Source organism: Cheilinus undulatus, linkage group 9, assembly GCF_018320785.1.
Source record: "Cheilinus undulatus linkage group 9, ASM1832078v1, whole genome shotgun sequence".
Classification (NCBI taxonomy): Eukaryota; Metazoa; Chordata; class Actinopteri; order Labriformes; family Labridae; genus Cheilinus; species Cheilinus undulatus.
In genome coordinates, this window is record NC_054873.1 from 43,473,158 (window position 1) to 43,497,825 (window position 24,668).

The 24,668-nt window shown below is 38.0% G+C and overlaps 2 protein-coding genes across 14 annotated transcripts in view; one reads left to right on the plus strand and one right to left on the minus strand.

Annotated features, from left to right (window-relative positions):
* Positions 1-1,610: 1,610 nt before the first annotated feature.
* On the minus strand, positions 1,611-21,618 carry si:ch211-216l23.2 (uncharacterized protein LOC565061 homolog). Its single transcript, XM_041796170.1, has 9 exons — positions 21,446-21,618; positions 21,187-21,273; positions 19,278-19,351; positions 18,743-18,866; positions 13,100-13,299; positions 10,341-10,619; positions 10,073-10,234; positions 6,093-6,338; positions 1,611-5,005 (listed from the first exon to the last, which is right to left on the minus strand). Exons 1-9 carry the CDS (start codon positions 21,505-21,507, stop codon positions 4,959-4,961), a joined length of 1,281 nt encoding a protein of 426 aa, XP_041652104.1. The 5' UTR covers positions 21,508-21,618; the 3' UTR covers positions 1,611-4,958.
* Positions 21,619-23,082: 1,464 nt separating this feature from the next.
* Positions 23,083-24,668, plus strand: part of cnot1 (CCR4-NOT transcription complex, subunit 1) — a 31,332-nt gene continuing 29,746 nt past the window's right edge. For 12 of the 13 annotated variants that reach the window (XM_041794977.1, XM_041794982.1, XM_041794980.1 and 9 more), the window contains exon 1: positions 23,083-23,218. The gene's annotated coding sequence lies outside the window, so the exon portion shown is untranslated. Of the gene's footprint in view, positions 23,219-23,568; positions 23,677-24,668 lie in introns of those variants that run through there. The other variant, XM_041794978.1, reaches the window with a different exon arrangement.

Consider the following 24,668-nt stretch of genomic DNA (forward strand, 5'->3'; position numbering starts at 1 on the left):
CTTTGATGCCACCTATTCTGCTTTTATGATCCATTTTTTTCTCAGTTTATTATGATCTTGATTTTTGGGGGGCAGAGAGATTATGGGTGTGGAAAATGTGACCTTTCTTTTAACTTAAATTAAACTAAAATGGTTTTTGGGTTTTTGTTGACCTAAACTGAACAAAACTGTAAAGAGTAAAAATAACAAAAATATGACTTAAACCAATCAACTTTTCAATCTAAAGACCAGTACAAAATTTGAAATAGCTGTCAAAATGAACACGGATTTACTCACAAAATGTCTTCAATGTCTGTAACAATTTACCCCTTAGATAATAACTGTATTCACCTCCCCTTTGATTAAATTTTTATTCATATTTATTTATTCTGCTTCAATCTGTATTTCATTTACCTACCTTCTTGATATTGTGTATTCATGGGGCTGCATCGTTTGAATTTCTCCTCTGAGAATCGAGGATTATCTGATCTTTGACATTTGTCGCCATCTAGTGTTCAAAAGGCAAAACATCTTAGTAGCAGCTGCTTGAAACATCTCTTTTTTCCATTCTTCTTCAGCAACAACTTATAAAACACACACTATGCTTTTAGTGAATGTTGCTTCACTAAAGTTAGCATGTTAGTGAGACCTGTTGGTACTTTGGCTTGTTTTGGTACTTGCATTTTAACTCACACTTAAGAAAATAATATTTGCACATCAATTAACAGATGTTTGCGTACAGTTTCTCTTATTTATGGAAAATTTACTGAGCATTCAAGCATTTTGCATGTACCACATGTGGTGTTTTTACATGCAATATATCATTAATGCAATATGAGTCTGTAGGTATAACATTTAAACCTGAATGAAGCATTCACTTATTGTTCTGTCTTGTGTCTCTCAAGGGTGTTCAGGCAGATGCATCCCTGGCTGTTTGAACACCTATTCAAATGTTCAGTCAGGGACTACAGGAGTAAATGGGGTATTCTGTGTGGGTGTAAGGTGGGTGGCTGCAGTTTAAGATTGTGTGGCATTGTTGTATTGGTTGACAGCAAAGATCCATGTAGAGTATAGATGAATTCTTCAGATCTGTTGGCTCTGCAATCTTTCAGGGGCTGCCCTAAGTGGTATCTCAACATCTGCTAATGTTTGTCTACTGTGTAAGTGGCACGGCTGCAACACATCTCATACATCTGTGAACATGAGGTGAAAAGCTGCATAATATTTATAATCTTCTCTCCGTCTGCTCAGTTGTGACACTCTGCTTCATGTGCTACAGGTGCCATAAATAATGGGATTATATCTCTACCTGTTGTATAAAGTATTCAATTACAGTAATTCCACATTAAATCAAGCCATCAAGCCAAGTTTGGGTTTCAGAGAATTCTAAAAATGTAGAAAAAACAGTTTCTAGAAATGAAAAAGGGGCAGGAAAAACAGTTATAGGCTAAAGGTTGAATATGCAGACATACTTGCACTGCCCCTGCACAAGTTTTACTAAAAGCTGAATCATGCGATTACACCTGTTAGTATCAAAAATCCTTAAAACTATCATTCAATGTAGGAAAACAGACTACAAAGACAAGGGGCATGTTTACCGAAATGAATATCACTATGTTTATTATGGTTAAACCTCTGTTTTATAATAGAAATAATATTGAAATGCTCATCAGACCAAAACAAAACATTCAGGGTTTTTTTTTAAATAAAAATAAAACATACAAACTGGAGCTTCCTCCTCCATGCTTGTTAGAAATGAACACTGCTGGACATCAAAAAAAAAAATCCTCCACAGCAAAGTTTTCAGCTATCATCTAATGACAATATCCATATACATAATATAAAAACAAACACACAGAACAGTATTTAAAAATATCAACAAATCAGAGGAAAATGTTCACAAGTTTTCAAGAAAGATTGCTCTCTGCTTCTTTTGAATCATTTTCAGATTTGTAATCTGTGATGACTTCAGCATCTTCTCAGTGTGATATTGAAAATATTCATTTAAACAATCCAAGACCAGAGCAACCAACACAACAACACAGGCTGTGAGGTGTGGAGTTCAGTGGACTGCTGCCTTATTTGTGCAGAACAAATGCCACATTAAGAACTGCAAGTGACAATAAACAACTACACCAGGATATCACACAGCTCTGTCAATAAGTATAAAAAACAAACAACAGCATGTAGCCAGAAAAAGTACAGTGCAGACTCTAAACGATCATTTTATTAGGTACAGTTGTTCATGGTATGGCATGGCAGAAACCAAGGCATTTTTAGTCATGCCAACAATTGCTGATGTTCCACCAAGCATAAGAGGGGAAAAAGGGTATTTACATAAAGTGACTTTTATTGGCCATGGTTGTTGGGTGGTCTTGCAGGCTTTAATGTTATTTACATACCCCTACCATTTAAATGTTGCACTGAGTCTCATTAAACAATGTTTTGCCAGTCTTTTGCTGTCCAATTTTTTTGTGAGTGAGCTGTAGCCTCAGTTTCTTGCTCCTAGGTGACAGGAGCAGCACCCAGTGTGCTCTTCTCCCGCTGTAGCCAATCTGCTTTAATGTTTGATGTGTTGTGCGTTCATAGATGCTCTACTATTGTTGTGTTGTTGTCTTTTTATCAGCTTGAAGCAGTCAGTGTGGGCCTGGTGACAAAACAATGACTAAAAATGTTCAGCAACTACCATTTCCACAAGGAAGACTAGACTATGACTAGCTTAAAAACAGATCTTTGATGGTTAAAACTCTGACAAAAATGTAGTTTTTTCATCAAGGACACTGTAATGAGACTGCAATGCCTGTACTGTTTAACTGTTAGAAAATTCTAAATCCATGACTTTACTCCACTGGAGATAGAGGGGATGTCAGTATTTTCATCAGTTTAAATCAGTTTAAGTGTTGGTGGTTCATTAATGTGACTGTTTTGCATGTATATTATTCTTAATATGACCACTTAGATTAGTTAAAAGAAAAAAATGCAACTTGACTAAATTATAAAGAGTATAAATGACTAAAATGTGACTGAAGCTATGAGGTTTTTTGATCTAAGGACTAATGCCCTATTTGCACTGGATTAGTATTATCTAGGGGCCTTTGGTAATTTATAATAATTGCACAGGACGTCTGTGTTATTCATCCTGTTAATCAACAATGTCTGTAATTTGCAGAGTAAAAATCCATCCATTTTCTATGTGGCTTATCCTGTTCGGGGTCGGGGTCAGGGTCGGGGTGGGGGGGGCTGGAGCCTATCCCAGCTGTCATTGGGTGAGAGGCGGGGTACACCCTAGACTGGTCGCCAGTCAATCCCAGGGTTGACATCTAAAGACAGACTACCAGGCACACTCACACCTACGGCCGATTTTAGAGCCACCAATTAACCTAATGAGCATGTTTTTGGTGGTGGGAGGAAGCTGAAGCATAGTCTTGTATCAGTATTATTTAGCCATACATCTCATGCATAACACAATTGAAATGTGTCGCTCAGCATTCAGTGGTTAGGCTACAACAACGGATCTGTGTGAGGAGGGTTGTAGTGGATGTGCAATGATCCCAAATTTACAGAGCACAGAATAACATCAACACCAACTATATCAAACTGCTAAAAAATGACAGGAGAGATTCAAATTTAACATTAGATGTCTCCCTTTCTCATACATGATTAACAGGAAAGATGCTTGACTTTCGCTTCCTCTTTCTGATCAGCTGCAGATGCACACAGGTGGCTTATGACCTCAATGCAAAAAGGGAAGAGAAAAAAAAAAAAGACTAAAGCGCACGTTGTCTTAAAACTCTGGTTAACAGTCTGTAAAGGACAGGTGCAGGAAACGTCACCTGCAGAACGGGATGTGCACAACACTGTGGGTTTTTTTTTTTGTATGAACTATAGAAATAAAATTTGCTGTGCATTTTCATTGCTGCAGCCATGCAGCACCCTTATGATTTCCTTCAGAGATGTCTGTAAATTTGAGTACATTACATACTCTGCTTATTCAGTGCAAATGCACCACACCATACACTGAGGTCAGGAGGTTATTCATAAATTATCAGAGGTCCAAAGGTAATACTAGTCAAGTGTGATAGGAATTAAGACTACATTTCAAATAGCTGCCAAAATTATAATGGGAACCAGTCTGGTCACCCCCCACTGACCTCTACTGTCAAAAAGCATTTCTGCATAAGACATTTCCTCTTTTTCAAACCTCTCTCTGTAAACTCTGCAGATGGTTATGTGTGAAAAACCCAAATCATAAGCATTCTGAGAATTACTCAGACCAGCTTGTCCAACACCAGCAACTATGGCACATTCAAAGTCACTTAAATCCTCTTTCTTCCCTATTCTGACACTTTGTTTAAACTTCAGCACATTGTGTTCACTATGTCTGCATGTCTAAATGCATTGATTGCTGCCATTTTATTAGCTGAATAGATATTTGTGTTAATGAACAGCTGAAAAGGTGTACCTAATAAAGTGATCAGTGAGTGCATGTAGGGGATTTATGATTTTCTTTCCAGACTCATGGCACCTACTTTTATCAACATGTTGTCTACACTCAATCTAAAGCCTTAGTAACTTCTCATGAAAACTTTAGCACCATCTTGTCAAAATATAGAGGATCGTCGTGTCACGGTCACCACGCCAATTTCCTCGGGGTTAGTATCACTGTAGATTTAGAAAATATGAACAAGTTCGACAGAGGGATACTGGAAAAAGAGAAACTTACTATCAGTCATTCCATTACTCCATAAAATCCTCTACTAATCCATCCACAAAAGACTGATAATAACTAGCTTTTTCTAAAATTGTTTTCATCTGACTGAGAGTGGTTTTGCAACTTAAAAAAAAGGTCCCATCAGCCATTCAACACAGAGGCTTATAGTCGTCTGTTCTTGAGTCAGGTGTTATCTTCCATCAGTACAGGTCTATAGAGCCTGCATGTGTTTCAGCGTGTGCTTAGAGTGTGTGGATGTCTCTGTTTCTCAATGACGGGAGCTCGGCCGTGGAAGAGGGAGAGGGAGAGGAGGACCTGACATGAGGGAGAGAAAACAATGTAACACAGTTAGGTGAAACTGAATCTGTTTTTAGATAATACTTAGCATTAGATTGTAAAACCTCAATTCCAAAAAAGTTGGGGAACTGTGTAAAATGTAAATAAAAACAAAGAAATGATTTGCAAATTTAATAAACTCATTGTATTCACAATAGAACATAAACAACATATCAGATGTTGAAGCTGAGAAGCCACATGGCACTAAAATCCAGAAACACCACCGTCTTCTCTGGTTCAAAACTCCTTTAAAATCAACTGAAACAAAATGAAAAACTGTTCTGTGGTCACATAAATCAAAAATTGAAAACCACGTACGCAATATCCTGTGGGCTCAAAAGGAGACTCCCCATCCTGTTTGTTGCCAGTAGACAGTTCAAAAGCCTGAACCTCTTATGTAATGGGGTTGCATTAGTGCCTTAAGCGTGTGCAGCTTACACATCTGGAAAGGTACTATCAAAGCTGAAAAGTAGATAGAGGGTTTAGAGCATCATATGCTCCATCCAGGGAACGTCCATCAGGGAAGGCCTTGCATATTTCAGCAAGACATCACTAAACCACACACTACATCCATCATAACAGCACGGCTTCACAGTAGAAGAGTCTGGGTCCTGATCCAGCCCCCCCCTGCAGTCCAGGCCTTTCACCCAGAAAACATTTGTCGCATCATAAAACTAAAAATCTGGCAAAGAACACCCAAGACTATTTTTTGCAGCTAGAATCATTAATCAGGCAAGACTGGAATAACATTCCTCTCCTAAGACTCCAGCAACAGGTCCCCTTATTTCCCAGGAGAGGAGATGCTTCACAAGGGTAAACATGGCCCTGTCCCTACTTTTTGATATGTGTAGGTGCCATCAAATTCAAAATTAGTGTATATTTTTTCTGAAATGGTTAAACGTTCCCGTTTCTACAGCTGATATGTTGGTAATGTTCTACTGTGAATTAAATATGGGTTCATGAGATTTGCAAATCATTGAATTCTTTTTTTATTTACATCTATGGAGCAACCAAACTATTTTTAATTTTAGTTGTATATTACTTCAAAAGAGTCTAGGCACCCCACCTGGTGAAGCAAGCAGTGGCGGGCGGGAAGACTTTAAAGTAGGTGGGCCCCCTCTAATCCCATGAGGGCCCCTGATCCCTGGATGAAATGGAGGACCATGGGGGAGTAGAGGGCCACGAGAACAGGGGGGGCCACCAAAGGGACCATGCGAAGGCAGAAGGCCTCGTGAACCTGGGGCACCTAATGGGGGACAGGGTGGTCCATGTAACGACAGCAGAGGAGGAGGTTTAGTTTTGGGATAAGAACCTGAAATGAGAGACAGAAAACAGTCGATGTCAAGACAGCAGAGAAAACGTTGAAAATCTGTGTTTGTGTTTGTTATGTGTACAATCATGTACAGTTGTGTTCAAAATAATAGCAGTCCCACATCACTAGCAAGATAAATCACTGTTTTTGTTAGAATTTCAACTTCTACACTGCAAGTAAGTTTCTAGAAGGTTTAGTAAAGGTATAGAAAACCAACAGACCCAACAGGCATGACGTGCATGCTGCTGATTCTGTGAAACTGAATCATTTACTGAAAGGGGCATGTTCAAAAAAATAGCAGTGCCGAGTTCAATTAGTGAGGTCATTGATATGTGAAAAAAATAGGTGTTAAACAGGTGGCCCTTATTTAAGGATCATGGCAACTGATGCTGCATATGCTGGCTGTGCATTTGTCCTTGAAAAACAGAGTAAAATGGGTCGTTCAAGACACTGTTCAGAAGAAGAGCGTTCTTTGATTAAGAAATTAATAAAAGAGGGGAAAACCTATAAAGAAGTGCAGAAAATGATAGGCTGTTCAGCTAAAATGATATCAAACACTTTAAAATGGCAGCCAAAACCAGAAAGGCGAGGAAGAAAAAGAAAAACGACTACTCGAATGGATCGGAGAATAACCAAAATGGCAAAGGCTCAGCCAATGATCAGCTCCAGGAGGATCAAAGAAGATCTAAGATTGCCTATGAGTACTGTAACAATCAGACGACGTCTATGTGAAGCCAAGCTACCAGCAAGAAGCCCACGCAAAGTCCCATTGTTAAAAAAATACATGTGCTGAAGCGGTTACAATTTGCCAAAGAACACATTGACTGGCCTAAAAAGAAATGGCGTAATATTTTGTGGACTGATGAGAGTAAGATTGTTCTTTTTGGGTCTAAGGGCCACAGACAGTTTGTCAGACGTCCTGCAAACACTGAATTCAAGCCACAGTACACAGTGAAGACGGTGAAGCATGGTGGTGCAAGCATCATGATATGGGGATGTTTCTCGTACTATGGTGTTGGTCCTATTTATCGCATACCAGGGATCATGGATTAGTCTGAGTACATCAGAATACTGGAAGAAGTCATGTTGCCGTATGCTGAAGAGGAAATGCCCTTGAAATGGGTGTTTCAACAAGACAATGACCCCAAACACACCAGCAAGCAAGCAAAACCATGGTTCCAGACAAACAGAATTCAAGTAATGGAGTGGCCAGCACAATCCCCGGACCTTAATCCCATAGAAAACTTGTGGGCTGACATAAAAAATGCTTTTCATGAGGCAAAACCAAGAAATACAGAGGAATTGTGAAACATAGTACAATTGTCCTGAGCTGCAATACCTGTTGACTGGTGCCAGAAGTTGGTCGACTCCATGTAACACAGATGTGAAGCAGTTATCAGAAACCGTGGTTATGCAACTAAATATTAGTTTATGATTCTCAGGAAAGTTGAGTCTTCAAGCATTTCTTAGTTTATACAGTACATTTTTGAGTTTGTAAAGAAAGATGTCAACACTGCTATTTTTTTAACATTATATTTCTTGACTTTCTGTCAAATATTATCAAATTCAATTACTTTTTCCAATTTTCTTGCTTTGAAATAGAATGTGCAGTGTCCCCAATGCATTTGTATTCATTAAAATACAATTTATTTGAAGAATTTTGAGGTTTACTCACCTTTTTAAACACACTGCTTTTATTATGAACATAACTGTAAATTATATTAATGAGACAGAATAGAAGAAGCATTGCAGTCCTTTCAAAATATACAGAGTACATAACTGCTGAATTTAACCAGTTCACAATCAGACATTTTAACCTCTCAATATTTAGTGCGTGACTTTTGTTGTATGCAGTAATACTTCAGTATAGTCAACATATAATGGTAGACTTGACATCTTCATCAAGGTTCTATTGAATGATTGATGCCGATACATTTATTCATAGAATTAACGCATCCATCATTTAGACAAAGTTCATTAGCCTATAATTCATTTTGAGAAAACAGCGCAAGGACAGAAAACTAGCATTTGCAGATTAAACAAATAGACATACCAATTTAATTTGGGTTACTTAGAGAAAAGAGAATGTTTACAACTGTAGTTTAAACAAATGCATTACAATAATTAGAAACTGCTATATGCATGGTTTAGTTGTGTATGACAAAAAATAGGAATACTGGGATCAAATAGTGCATTTTCAGAAATAAAACACTTTATTGTAGCGCATAAAAGTTGAAGTGGCTGCCATTTAAAGACGGCAGGACTGACAGTTGCCCCAAGAAAGTTTGAGTTTGAGTTTGAGATCCTTGTAGGGCTGCAAGAAACAATGATTTCACTCATCGATTAACAGATGATTATTTTCTCCATACATCAAAGAATCGGAAAAATTTTAGAGTTTAAATGTTTTTTTCTTAAAACTAAAAGAAAACTACATTTTTATGAGCTCTGTTATATTAAATAACTTGAATACATCAAGGAATAAACCCCCCAAAAAATGATTTCAAAAAAAGAAAATGATATTTTTTATGTTTTTTACCTTGCCTTCCTCCTTACAAACATACATGAACACTTAAAGATCATACTAATGACAACAGCCTGGGGATATGATTTGAATTAAAGACTCTTAGAGTGGGATTCTGCATTTATTATGTCCTCTTGCAATTATTTTATCCCAGAGGAGCCACAAGTAAGCTTCAAACTCTTAAAGTTATTGATATTATGATAACTTATAAACATTTGTCACTCACTTATTCAACAAGCTAATGTTAGTTCTTTAATGCCTGTTGTCAGACTAACCTGCACTCACGGACGGACACACAAACTCCTCTCCTCTCTGTCACACACACACACACACCCAACTGCTCCTCTCGCCCTGTGACTGCAGCTCATGCTTTTCCTTCTTCTCTCGTGTTTAAATTTAAGTAGACATTTAGAACACAAATTGAGGTAATTATCATGGGTTACATGAACGCCTGACACTCCATATTATTTTTATCCAGTCTGGTATCATAACAGAAACGAAACAAAAGGAGGGAGAGTAGAGAGGGGTTCAAATTATATTCATCACTGACTGCATGTAGGCTGCAATGCATTCATCAGGTGCTCCTGTAACAGCATCACTTTCCTACATCACTGCAACTATAAAATTACACTAAATGTTCTAAGCTTATTACATCTAATTACATCTGAGGACCTTCACAGTGTGGTGAACACTTTCACAAAAACACATGTGACAAGTCAGCGCTGTTTTTTAGCTGAGTTGGGACATTTATCTCCAAACTTTCAACAGATCCCCTTCACCCTAAAAAAACGCTGCACTGTAACTTTTACTTTGATCACTAAAATTTGAAGTCCCCGTGTTTCCCTCATTCCTGAACGCTGGTACATTAGCACGTGCTTAGGCTTTTGTTGTCTGTGAAGAAAAATGAATCGCTGTGAAAGATGTTTCAAAAGAACATTTAAACCTCACGTGAGTCCCAAACCATTGAATTGAGACAAGCACAAGCTTCTATATTACAAAGGCGTGACATTTGTTGATTTAAGAACCCATATGTGAACAATTCAGCAGCTTAAGAACAGCTTCGTGATTTTTTTTTTGATCTTCTTAAGAACAACTTCACCAAAAACGTGGGAAAAAAACAGATGAATGAGGCCCACTGTTTCTTGGAAAAAGGTTTACAGGTCTATGAAAACCACAGTTTTATAGGTAAATCCCATAAACTCTGCAGTCTTACCTGGTGAGGGCAGCAGAGGTGATGGTGAAGGGTGGTCCAACAGTCCCCCTCCTGTTCCTCCTAGTTGGGGTGGAGGTGGTCCTGGTGGGGTAGGGAGCAAAGGTGGTGGTTTTCCCAGTCCTGGAGGTAACATGCTTCCCCTTTGCCCCTCAGTGTCGCTGGCTGGACAGAGATAAAAAAGAAATTTATTTTATAAGTACGATAAAAAAGACAGATGAGGAATTCTTACACAGTCCTTCTTGGTACAACAGTAAGATCAGTGTCCCACCTTGTATGTGCTCCAGTCTGCACCTCACATACTCTGAGATGGTTTCCAGCTCCTCAGGGTAGAGATGCACTCCCTCAGCTAATAGCATGAGGAGAGGACGTGTTTCAGAGGGAACAGTGTGGCGCTCAATCTTTTCTCTTTCAAGATAGTCATCCAGCAGCTGTGACGCCTGTGCTGCAAGGTCTGCAGGATCCTTCTTTGGGCGCTCTTTGGCCAGTCCGCGGTTGTACTCCGACACGACAAAGTCCAAGCCCTGCTCTTTGGGCATGTTACGATGGACTGGGAGAGAAATATGAATGTTAATGCTGAGTAGTCAGGGAATTTGACTAGAGGAGGTGAAAAGAGGACAACTAAAATCCAGGAAATAGGAGCAAATCCATTGCTTTGATACTATTTACTGACTACAGTTTTCTGCCGATGTGACATTAGGGTCTGGCAAATTTGGCTGATAATTTGATTCTTCCATGTGCAGGTCTTTTAAATAGTACTCTTGATAAGTAAGTGGTTTGTTAAATAGGTCATGTAACTTGTGTTGTGAATGCATGTATCAGCCATGTTAATGTGTACTAAATTTCTGAAAATAGTAGAAAGTAGAATTAATAAGTCTTATACACTTGTGCATTTAATTTGGTGGTGTGTAGAAAATGTATTCCTTACATTTACATAACAAGACCTGTAAGTTACAGACTTGCATTTTTATTTTAATCTTTATTGTGTAGAACAGCCTTTAAGAGGCATTAACAGTTCAAAAGTGAAGTTGTTGAGAGGTACACAGAGAAGCACAATTTTTTAAAAGTTTGATTACATTTGCATTTTGTGTTGAACATATTGATTGATGTGCTGTGTACTCAGTCATAGTATCAGTGTTTGTGGGACAATCAAATGGCACGCGATGTGATGTTTTTTTTTCTAAAGAATGTTGTAAACAAATTATAGAGAAGTAATTGTTGTGTCAATGTTTAGTTATCAGTTTATGCAGATGGTTCTACAGATACAACCTGAATTGAATGAAAGTGTCTTTCTAAATTAGCTTTAAAGGAATAGTTTCACATTTGGGAAGTGGCTTTCTCTTCAGCCCACTCTCATATCCATCAGTCACTTTGAGCTATGGCGACCAACAATGAGCCTGGCTTTGTGGGAAGATCAAAAACAAACTTCCCTTCTTCACAAACTCCCAAGATGATGGCGTTATCAGAGGAGACAAATATTATTTTCTTTTCCTTCATTTTGTGCTGATCGTCATTACATTTTTGTTCCAATCATTTCGCTTTTTCTTTAAACATGCACAATTATGACCCGAGATAAAAAAGATGGCAAAAAGTGTCCCCTCCCCCTTAGGTCTGGTAAGTGTTACTGTGTTTCACAGCATGTTGTGAGCAGTGAACTGCTTGCAATACACATTGTATAGAAGCTTGTCGTCAATGTTCTTGTCAGGTTGCCAACAACAATCTCAGCACTTTATACTGGTATACTGGTCACATCAGTATGCAGGACAAATATTTTTTTAAAGGTATAAAAAAGTGTGTCTAATGGGGCAGATGGCTTAGTGGTTATGTCGTGCCCCATGTACGCAGACAGCCTGTGCCAAGTCCGGCCCGTGGCTCCTTTCCCACGTGTCTCTCCTACTCTCTCTCTTCCCTCTTTCTAATTCTATCATGCTCCTCCTCTATCAATATAGGTGCAAAGATTTGTGCTATAGCACCATATTTTGGGGTAATTTAAGTGTCAATAGGTTCTATGCACAGCAGCATGTGAAGTATTCCCGGTGGAAAACAAGGCTGCTATACAACTTCTGCCCAACGATATGTGCTAAGCCAAAACGGAATCTAACCTGTCCTATACTGTGTTTATTCGTCTATTTTTTTGTTTGTTTGTTTTGATTGTTGTTTGTGTGTATTCTTTATCGTAATGGCATCCAAATGTGCTGAAATGATGTTTTAAAAATGGTTACGAGTACTTCTGGACATCATTGCTGAGTGCTACAATGTACATCTTCAGCTAAATTTAACTCGTCATTGACAGTCAGCTTGGGTAACTCACGCAAACCGTGAGTAAACTGCAAGGAATCTGCCATCATAACCCAGTCTCTTCTGCATTCAATCTCCCGACGGGAAGTTTGGAAGCCGCCTAAGGCCCAATGTGGAAGGGATTCGTACATAGAGCCCATTCTTAAGCTTTGATAGTGTCATATTTATCGGGACAAAATGAGAATTTTGTGTGTATTCTTGGCAAACTCTGAGGCTTGAAAACCACAGCAAATGGTGGAACTATTCCTTTTCATATTATTTATTTGCCGCTTTGGGGCTCAGTTAAGTTTGTTAAGGTTATTAGCCTGTATAATGTCAGAGTGTGTTGTGACATCATTCTTTGTGTATTATTAGTAAAATTTAATTTTGGCAAGTTGCTTTAGAAAAAAGAATCAGTAAAAAATTACGTAATATCTGTTGAGTGTTTGCTATCAGATGTGAAGTACAGTATGTGTTAAATTGATATTGTGTACATTTGATGGTTTCTTTCAAAGATTTCCAAATGTTTTAAAGAGCTGAGTGTAGATCTGTAGTGAAAGTGTTTTCATGGAAATGTTTTTCTTAAACATATATGTATATGGCTAAGCACCCAGTTGTTTTGGGTTTAAATTTCATGGATGAGGTTGAATGCTCATGTGTCTATGAATTGCATTAAGCTGTCATGTTGAAAAACTGAAGGTTGTAACTGAGTATGTTGGGCTAAGTTTGAAGGAGTGAGGGGTAGGGACTTACTTTTGAGGGATTCTGAGAATATGATAACAGTGCAGGAGGACAGAGCTATGTTTTTCTGCTCCACAAGAATACATAACGGGGTGCCCTCTGCTCGGACATCCTGCAGGGCCCGGGTCAGGCCTGATTCCGCCTGAAGGTAGAGCATTTCCACTGACAGGCCGCGCTCCTGCAAACACTGGCTTAGCGATTTGGGGTAATCCCTTTGAGAGGAAGAAAAACACTTTGTTAAGTTGGTATTTCTTTATTAAGTGGCTCAGCTGTGGGGACCAGAGGGTTATTTCCTGATTTATAGTGAAAGATACACACAAGTTATCATTCTTTTTGTGTGGTGTATAATGCGCATATGAAAGTTTGAATACTGTATGTGTGGACCATATAGAGATCTACTTTGGGCAGTAAAACTGAATTTGATGCATGAAGTGTTGCAGCACTGTGTTAAAGCAATACTGTGGGTAGAAAAGAGTGTCTATTTCCTATGTGGGATGTTAGTGGATTTATTATATATATCTGCCGTGATGTGGTCAATGTTACAAAGTGCAGTTGCAAGTTTTATCAATAAAACAGGCAGCTTTATAAATGTATTCCCAAGGCAGTGTTGTTTTGCAGACCAGACTGATGTGTTATATGAGTATTGTAATCAGTGTTTTACTTACTGCTCAACTGATTACAATATGCAGTTCAATATAGTTCAATATTCACTCAAGCTTCCTATAGTTGCCAATGGCACATCTTTAACCAACAATGGATGTGTGTTGAAGCAGCATTTTATTGCATTTTTTCTTAACTCCTAAAAAATAGGTTCAAAGGTTTCATTAAAACTTGCAGTTATTAAACTTTTGTGGTAGTGGACAATGTTTCCTAGTCAGCAATTCAATTTGGGGCAGTCATGCCTGAAACAAATATGACCTATAATATATCCATCTGTAGCACTTCTACATTTTGCATTTTAATCACAGGAAGCATTGTTAATGATCCAGTGAGTATAGGTCATGGACATAACTGTATTTATATAAAGCAAATGTTGATCTCTGCACAGCATGCACACACTGTCTCGCTTTAGCAAATACCTCAGATCACTTTGTTTTGGTCTAACAGACCTACATTAGGTCAAACAGGTTATCAGGTCTTTAAGATTGATCAAGCAAAAAGATGAGCTCAAGTGAGACAGTGTGTGGGAGCTTTTTCTTACTGTATATGAGGCAACTTATAACTTTGAACATTTTTCTAATTCAGGCAATCAATGCAGGACAGCCTGCTGATGCCCGCAAATCAGACTTTAATCAATAAATCAAATATTAGCAGAAGAGCTGTGTTTGTTTAGATAGGACTTCCAGGTAAGTTGAATGAGCTAAAACTATCAGTACTATTCATGCAAACAATACTGTAATTTATGACAAACTAAGAGTCATTATTTGTGTTTGGCACCAGTTGTGTGAATCAGTTTTTGTGTTGTATTGTGATATAACTTTAAACAGAATATCAGTTTGATGTTTTTATTTGTGAGCACGGTAAAGTATTTACTGCTAAAGCCTTGTTATGACACATTATTGATCTTTTGTCCCTCTGCATTTGCATGCGTGTTGTAAAGTTCTGCAGAAAACTGAGTGTTTGTTAAATATAGTCTGTTTTATGTCAATTTTGACTGAGTCCTGCAGAGTGTATACATGTCATTTTATGGCATTTAGATCACCTGAACATTTTGGTTGAAGGGTGGTTTTATGTGATACTGATAAACACATCAGTTTGTACAGGTGCACTAAAATGGTAACAGTTGCATCAGCTCACTGAAAAAAGTTAATCTGTTTGTAATGACAAGTCAGTTACTGTTAAAGTATGCATGAAGTGGTTCTGGTATTTGAGGAACTGGTTTTTATCAGTCACCCTTTGTTTACTGCCAAAAGGCTCATGAGGACACCTAAGGAGTATACTGCAAAGCCTGACATACCAAGACTTTCTCTACTGGTTCAACAAAGCGTGGAGCCTCAGTTCCAGATAAGGGGTATGACAAATGTAAACTAAAATCTTTCTCTCTGAACTGGTTCATCTCCTGTTTCAGGCTTATGACGTTTAAACCTGGAAAACCTGGAAAATTAATGACAATTAAGATCGGTGTTACAGTTAAAAAGGTGGCTGAGTTAACTGGTGACTTTCAGCCAAGTGCGCATCCATGACTGAATGTATTCGTTTTGTTTTTCAGTAAGTACATATCTGATGAGGGTATGTTTGATACAATAACCAAAGGACTCTTGTTTTCATCACCTGATGTAACAATATCTACAAACGCAATCGGATGAAAGTCTTCAGTTAACATGGCCAGTAATTAAACCAATAAAACAGATGTGTTATAAGGAAAATGTTTGGAAAACAGTGCAGGTCTGACCACCAATCTTAAGTCTGAACTGATCTTTTGTTGCTATTGATTATTTAGGTTTATAAAGTTAGTTCTGGGCTCAGAACTATCACCAATATCAGCTGTCTCCATGTTTGTAGTTTACATCCTACACATGAGGTAGTTGTATATAGCCTGTTTTCTCCTAAGTATATTTAAAGCAAGAATATTTAAAGGGATGCTCATGAAACAACCAAACACATACAGTACATGAACACAAGGTGAAGCAGCAAGTATGTCACCAGCCTTTGCAGGATGCCTGAGTCATGGGCACTGAAAACTCAGTCTTAAGGTTCAACAGACCTAGCTTATCCTCTAATGTTAGTTTGTGGTACATTCTCCCAGAGAAGAGAGATGTGTGAAGAAAACAAACACATCTGAGGAAAGTGACATAAGTCAGTGGGACCAAAACAAGGAGGTTCCTGTCAGAGATCACACATCAATCTCAATTTAACAGGCATAACCGTTACATACAACAATAGAAAACCTACTGACCATGTTGACCATTTAAAGGAAAATTTAGGATATTTGCTTGTTTTTTTCATGGAAAGTGAGAGGTTTTACGACCTCCCTATAAAAATTAACATACCAAAAGAACACTAGAAGCACTGTTGTAAAATATGCAGACAAAGAGAAACACACATATCGTTAGCAACCTGTTGCTTGTAAGATCTACTTTAAGATAAACTACAATTTCTTCACATAAGTAATAAAAGATCTTGTTAACATACCCAATGCTTATAATTCTTTCATGTTAAACAAACTTAGCACAAAAAGTAAGAATATATATGTTTGGTAGGTTAATTCTTTTTTGTAACAATGCTTCATGGCAATCTTAAGCCTGTTTTTATTTCCATTTTAAATGGAGCCACATAAGGAACATGTATTTGTGGGATGAGCAGCAGAGCTGAGTATGTGGGTTGCGGCCATAAAAAACGTACCAAATCTTCTCTGCTAATGCTAAACAGCTTATTCTACTTTTACTACTATTGATTCTTTTGTTGAGCTTGAGATTGTCGGCACCTGTGAGCATGGGCCCTGCTACAGTGGTCAGTAGGTGTCTGCTCCAAAACTGGCATGCCACTTTTGAATGATCTGGATAGGGCCCTTGCGATAGGGCACTAAAGCTATGTACTGCAAAACCACGTTGTGGCATTGTTTGGAGTGAGCCCTAGTACCATCTCCAAACTGACCAAACTTCATATGATGGGTGATGTCAGACAGAGGCCACAAAGCAGGAGTCCCAACAAGATGACACCCCAAAAAGGCTGTTCCCTCACAATGTCAGCACTTCTGAATCATAGGCTGTCCTCTAAAGATTTGCAGTCACGTTGGCTGACTTGCGACAAATGCTGGTTGAAGAATGAGATGCAATCCTGCAGTAGTGTGTGAACAGGCTGGTGACCAGCATGAGGAGGAGGTGCCAGGCTGTTGTGGCTGTGTATGGTTCTTTGACACGCTAATGAGGCTCCTGTTTGTTAAATGAATAAACTGTTAAATTGCCATTATGTCTGGTTTCTTCAGACTGAAATAATCCAATCCACAAACAAGAGTCGATGGCAGAATCAGCTGTCTGGCACTGGTAGAGAAGATTTGGCACATTCCTCATGGGTGCAACCCACATATTCAGCTCTGCTGCTCATCCCAAAAATGCATGACAGAATGTTTAAAAAAAAAAACTACAATTAAGAATGCTTACATCCTGCTTTAGATATAATGTAGGACATTCAACACAAAAAATAAGTGAACAAATTAAGGATCAGATTTACCTGAAAATATCAGTTGAACACTGGTAACCAGTGAGCAAAGCTAAGTAAACCAGTGAGCAAAGCTAAGTAAATAAAAAGTACTTTGTTGCTAGGTGAGGCAAGATAACTTAGTTTAGCTGGCCACTAACTGGTCTTCCTTGGAGCTGTCAAAACAGGAAGAACCTGTACCAGTAAATGGTGTGACATTTACACAATAGCTTGTTTGATAACATTGAACAGATGCATGCAAAGATGGTTTGATTACACCTGTTCATTGTTATTACTAGAATGGAGGATGGGCCTTAGTGTGTGTAGATGCCATCAACACAAGCCTTATGAGCAGATGACATCTGGCTGTGTTGTAATGGTAGAAACAATAACATATGTTGCACTGCTTAAATCCAGCAATAACAGCAGTAAAATATGAGGATCAGGGTAAGCTAATGCAGACGGCAGACTGCATGTTATAAGAATGGTTATAACCTAATCAGACAGTTGTACGGTTCCACAATCAATCAGATTATCCAACGTAGTGTGTCAAACTGAAAAGACAACCACAGCAACATCTGGGACGCAAGATGCTTTCTGTCTTCTATGTTTTCTTCTGTCACACAAATTGAGAGCACAGCCAGAGTGCAGAGTGCTCTGCGCATGCAAAAGTCAAAAGCATAAACCAACCAAACGGCAAAGAAAAAGTTGAATGATTAAGTTTGTGCTGTGAAATGGAACTATGAGACACAACATCCCCACCTTACTGATGCGTCATGCAGCAGTGGTTCTCAACTGGTCAACACTCAGGACCCACCATCAACTCCTCAATGTGAAACTGCAACCCAAATTTCAATTTTTTGAACAATTGGATTTATTAAATGGAAAATAGTACAGTTTGGACCTCAAAGATGTGACAGACAGAACATTCTTCCAATCACACTCCAAGTTTTTTTCAAAGGCTCTGCCCTTTCCCAAACACTGTGTATGAGTGGTTTAACAGATAGATGTGTGAAACAAATCCATCTGGCGTACCAGGTTAGTGACTATTATGACTGACTGAAAAATTAGAATTTTTGACCAGAAGACCTTTGGATAGACAGGCAAATACAGCCTAGCCCCGCTCATTCCTGTATCATCATGTCAGTCAAGACGATTGGCTGGGAACCACTATGTAGTCAGTCATGTCTTTGTCATGTCACGTCATGAATTTATGGTTCTGTGACTGCTTAGCCTGACACAGTGACTGACCATTGTAACAGACAAAAGAAGGTGTAGTCTGACTTTGAAATTTGTCTTAAAAGAACGGATCCTGGCATAACTGATTGAACCTTATTAATAAGGGGGCTAAATGTTCTTAGCTGGTCTGCAACAAAAATCACATAAAAATGAATTTAACAATCAACTTCCCTCAGGGTTGTCTCACTGAAGGACATGTAAAATGGGCCCAAATAGCTGCTTCAAACTCTTCTGGTTTCATTATTTTAAAACATACAGGCATTTTAATAAAATACTCACAGACACTGGTTGGTCACAGAGAGGACCACGCAATCAGGCGGCTTCCTCTCCTCCTGGACCTGTCTGTAGAACTTCTGATACAACGCTTTACGTCTGTCGGCTGGAGTGCAGCTCTCTGACTTGGCTAAGAGTGTCAGGATGAAAAAAGAGAAGGGGAATGAAGTAAAAGGAGAATGAAGACAGCAGAGTGTAAAGAGAGAAGAATATTTGCAGGAGGGAAAATGAGGACAGATTTTCAATACACAATCCATAGAAAAGTTTTGACCTCAAACATTTGGTGTCAGTTGAATAATAAGCTAACCATAATGTAACTATGTTATTCAAAAGCATACAGCGGTCATACATTAACGATTGCAGTGACAAATGTAAAAAATGTAGATCTTAATACTGAGAATTGTTGCATGAAGCTTAAAAAAATAAATGTTATCTTGGTGTAGAAGGTTTCAGGGTGTCTCATTTTACACATTTAAAAAAAAACATTTTTAATTTTACATCTTTGAGAAGATTAGTGACAAGCTTAAAGCAAAAGCCTTACCAGCTGGCTGATGCTTGTAGCTCTCATACTTCACATTTGCACTGTAGTTTTGTATCTGATCGAGTTCTTCATAGCTGAAAAAAAGAGAAGTAAAACAGAAAATATACCAATTTCGTGAGGGAAGAATACCTTCCAACTGTTAAACTGGATATCAAACATGATAACTTCATGTGACCGATGGTTTTGTAAGGACTGAAAACAAAGATCTGTGATTCTAATTTAAAAGAAGACCTTCAATAGGGATTTCTGGCATATTTGAGTAAGTTATGTTGACCTCATGGAGGTATCACCTGTTACATCATTTGCCCAACAATACCTGTTTGTGTAAGACTGGGCTGAAGCTAGGACTCAAAGAGTAAACATTCTGTTCTTTGACAAGAGCACATGTAGAATATCAATAATGGATCTCAATATTTAGTGCCACAGGATAAAAAAAATCTGAAAAACAGTATGAAATAGTAAGATAAGAATCCTGCAATTACATTAGAATAATATTTTGTTTATATGATGCAGAAATATGACTGATGTGATACAAAACAGAAAATAATTGGCCCTTAGATTATATTTTAAAGTATTATTTTTTTTATAATCAAAATAAGAATACAATTTTGAGCTACAACGAGAACATAAAACTCCAAAATTAAGACAACCAAACAAAAAACTACAGCAAGGTCATGCGACTAACCTTAGAAATACAATAGTTCTGCATTTTATTTGCATTTCTTTTTCACTTTTTGTTTGCAGTTTCAGTTGAGTTGATATTAGTTTTCAAATGCAGCTTTGTCAGTTTAGTTATGTTGCAAAAATGCCTTGTTTTAGTTTAGCTTTTACGTTTAATGTTAGATTTGTCATTAATATGACATATTTGTTAGGGATGAGACCTAAAACAGCCAGAAAAATAATCATTATACCATTCCATAAATGCATTAAAATAAGCTACTTTTCATTTTTTATTTTATTTAGCAAATGTGTTGTTTGTATAAAACTCAAGACCTTAAAATTACCTTTGAGTGAAGTCTTTGCATATAAAATTTGGCCTTTTACACTCCAGGGCTGCAGTGGACATGTCAGTAAGTATTCCGCTGTCAAAGACTAAAACTAAGGATGTTTCATCTCTCTTTTTTTAGTTTGTAAGTTTGTTCTGTAAGTACACAATACAGTTATAAGCTTTAATATAAATCCTCATTTATATTTTACTTTCAGTTAAATAAAAAGATCTATACATTTCAGTTTAAGCTTTTTTGTTTAGTTTTATTTAACAACAGCAAATTGCTGGAAACAAAAACCTAATATCATTCATTGTCCATACTGGGGCGGCACCCAACATAGTTTTTGCCTTGCTCCTTTGAAATGTATAAAAAGTTTAAGTTTTAACAATTCAATTGTGATTGTAGTCTATGCATACTATTAACCTCAGCCAGGTATAACTGGTTATAAGAGCTTTTCCCCTTCTGTGTAAGTAAATGTGCTTTTAATGCTGTCAAAGACAGCACACACAAATACAGATACAAGACAAAATTATTAAAACACATGTACATATACACAGACAACAAATATCAAACTTTAAAAAAGAAGTCTGCATATATAAACATGCACACATAAAAAACAAATCATTCAAATCATCACAAGTGTTTATCAAATTATCTTTCCTTTAAATTTTATTCTGATTATAACTTTAGTCTTTGGTGTAAACCTAATTCTATCTACATCAATACTTATGAAGCAAAGTGAGCAGAATTTGAGATTGTGAATAAAAACATGGGCCTCTAGATTTATGCAGTGATACAGGAATGTTACTTACAATTTGTTGTCCAGTTTTCTGCGCCATATGTATGAAACTAGGTACCAACAAGGCCTTTCTGAGTCACCAGTGAATTTTAATTGTGTGTAATTAAGTCAGACATGGTACCTTTCCAGGGCATCTTTGAGCTCTTCGGTTCTGTCGTCTCTGCTGGGGTAAGGCGCTGCTCTCCGAAACAGGCGCAGTTGTGAAGCACTGCAACATATAAATGAGTTTTTAACTAACTCTGATATCTTTTAAATTCCCTTATGTTATTTGGCAGTGATGGAGCGTTCATATTCAACTCCCACTGTTTGCTTTCTGCTAAACCTAGCTAACATGTTAGCATTTAGATGCTATACTCCATACAGACAACCTAAAGGCTTACCTTCCGTTGGGGTTAGCCGCCTGTCGCCGGGCAGTGACCGCTGATTTAGCCCAAGACGACATGTCATCCGCACCGTCACGTTGCCAGAATACACCGCTGATTGTAACCACGGTAAAGGGAAAAATGTGTGTAAATGCAAGTCCACTTGTGTTTTGAGGATTCAACAACTCCTGCTGAGGAAAGGAAGAGGAGGAGGAATCAGAAGGGTTCTTCTTCTCCCCTCGACTAACCGGTTAACATGTGTTCTACCGCCATCTACTGGACCACAATGGGGGCGGGGGTTAAATCGGAAAGAGTCCTATGAACCGTCCTCACAATATCATACTTTGGTCCTTTCTTTATGATATTTTTTCTAACAGCCCTTATTCTATTACATGACATTATCACCCACCCCAGTCTGTCCTAATAAATACATAGAAATAAAAATGAAAAAAAAAAAAAACTACTTACATAATCTTTGATCCCATTATGTGTTCATGACTAAAGCTGTGATCACACTGCAAACTTTAATGCAATTTAATGACATCTTGGCCTGGACTAGACTCAGCCTTATAACCCCAACAATATCCATATATAGTAGTTTTTACACAGTAAACTTTTCAGGAGCTTTTTTCTGTTCTTTACTGACAATGTGACAGCACAAGCACAGCAACCAACATAACATAAAATTAATTATACAGATCACTTGTGTATATACACTGACAAGTCATATATATATGAACTTAAATACACATGGGGTATCACAATAATTTGTATGTCAGCTTTCACAAATATCCAACTTTTTCTTCTTTTGTCTTTCAGTCCATTAAGACAAATAATATTGAATTTCTATCTTTTGCCATTTTCTTTGCGAGGGTGGGAGAGGGGGCTGAGAAATTCTAAGTAAAATTTGGTTGGAAAATTCACCTGTTAGTGTTTACACATGCAGCTCACCCAGAAAAAAATTTTGTACATGTGTGAATGGGGCCAGGAATAGTGCATACCTGGGACTCTGCATGGGGACACTTGCTGCATACAGAAGGTATATGTCGTTATGATGTGTGGAGGAAATTGGACCATTTTGCTTTGTCTTTAGAATTACTGGTTATAGGCGTACTGAATGCATTCCATGTTATCCTGTACACACAGCAGTGGTGTCTGCTTTATGGAGCCTTTGTGATGCAGCCTGGTAGCTATGTTAGGTGTAAAAACAAAACAGACTGCAGTACCATTCCAAAAAGAAGACAATGGAAATACATTATGGGCCCATTAAACACAGCAGCCTAATTTCTTTAGTTTTAGTTTATCATTACTAAAATATGCAATGTACTTTCAGTATATGAATAGGGTCTGTAATGAAAAGGGATTATTTTTACCACCAACACCACTTTTTGATATCATGGCCACTCAAAAGTAAGCCTATACTTTGCTGTAAGAATACGGATTGTGTATGAATGTTGATTTATTTGTCCTTCTTCCCTAACCTTGTGACATTAAGAATTACCCTTTTCACATTGGAATGTGTAGTGACAAAAAGCTCCTTATTCCATTTTATTCACTGGCTGAACAGCAGCCTGCACAAACCCAGGTGTCTACCAGCGAGCACCTTGCGTTTGTGTCGCGCGGATCAGCTCACGCACTCATCTCGAACCGTGAGCGCGCTGTGGTGGTGACAGTCGCCATTTTATTTTGAAAATCAAACTGAACTGCAGGCATAGCGACTCTTCCATTTCATCAAGTTTGTTGTCAGAAACGAGAAGGGATGAACATCTGAATTACTTTCTTCGGAGCACGGTGAGATTTAAATAGTATTTGTTAAACAGCCATTAACAGGTTAAAGGAAATACCACGAGTAACGATATTTATGGGGGAGCTGGCCGTTAGCTTCCAGCTTGGGGTGGTCTATTTGCTGGAAAGCAGCTGTCATAATATCCATACCATTAAATAACAGTTCATCTATTCCGAAACGTGAGAGTTTAATTCTAACTATGCAATTTAAAGTGTGAATGGACACAGAATTGGCATTAGGTGCAATTTATGTTGACTCGTCTTTACAAAAAGGGTTGCGATTGCAACTAGCTTTCATGTTAGCGGTTCCATAGATTACCCGGACCCCGTAAAATGAGCAAACGTTAACAAGGTTAATGCTAACGTTAGCTGACACGATCGCGAAAATAGTCTGCAACACTTACGGCCTACAAGCTCAAGATCGTTGTATTATTGACAATTCTGAAGCCCCGAGAATAGGCAAGGTACATAGTGTTTATATCCTGGGTACTAAATTACCTTATAAAAACGCAATATGACCTAGCTTGTTGATTAATATACACCAGCTTGAGACGGGCTCATGTTGCTAATGTTAGCTTCGCATACATGCTAATATAATAGCATTAGCTCGTAGCCAACAGTGGGATGGTAAGATTTCAGAAAGTGAATGTTATATGTTTGTTACAGGCAGTTAATGGCAATTTAAAGGGCTCTTTGTGTAACGTAACACTACGAGATGTGGATAAGAATTGTATACGCCGTTTATTACTCGCTTAAAATGATAACCAACGATGTCTAAACTTCACCCGAGCAAGTGTACATCAGCGTCACGGTGATACTTAGCTAACGTGGCTAGATTGTTTCAGTAGTCACACGAGCATGGACACAAAATTGGTGTGAAGTAAAACCTTTCTTTGTTTCACATCGTTACTATTTATGATAACAATATCCCGCTAACATTGAGCTGCACGAAGACAGCTTGCGAAAAACACTCAATAGTTGCTAACTCATATTAGCTTGTCTTTGTTTTACAGGGTGTCTCTAAATATCCCTACCCATTAAATTTAATAATACTCGCCCCCAACACTAGTTTATTTGTTGATAAAGTTGTCTAAATTTATATATTGTTGTAAACGTTGTTGTTGATTATGCCAGTGAACAACACGAAAATGTTAGCTGTTAAACGGTGTGCCACCTATTAGGGTACAGTTGAGGCCTAGTACAAACTACTGGCACGCCAAGTTTATATAACTGTACCATGCCTCTGTTAAGATAGGGCACTACAGTGCGTATCCTAAACTACACTCCTCATATGAAGTGTAGTTTAGGATCTTTTAGCATATACAAGCATCGAATTATGAATATTATTTCGTGGCATCTCTTCAACTGCTATTCTTGTAGGCCATGAGCCTGCAAGAATAACAAACTGAAATCTAAACTGACATAACTCAACCTCTAATACATTTAATGAGATAAA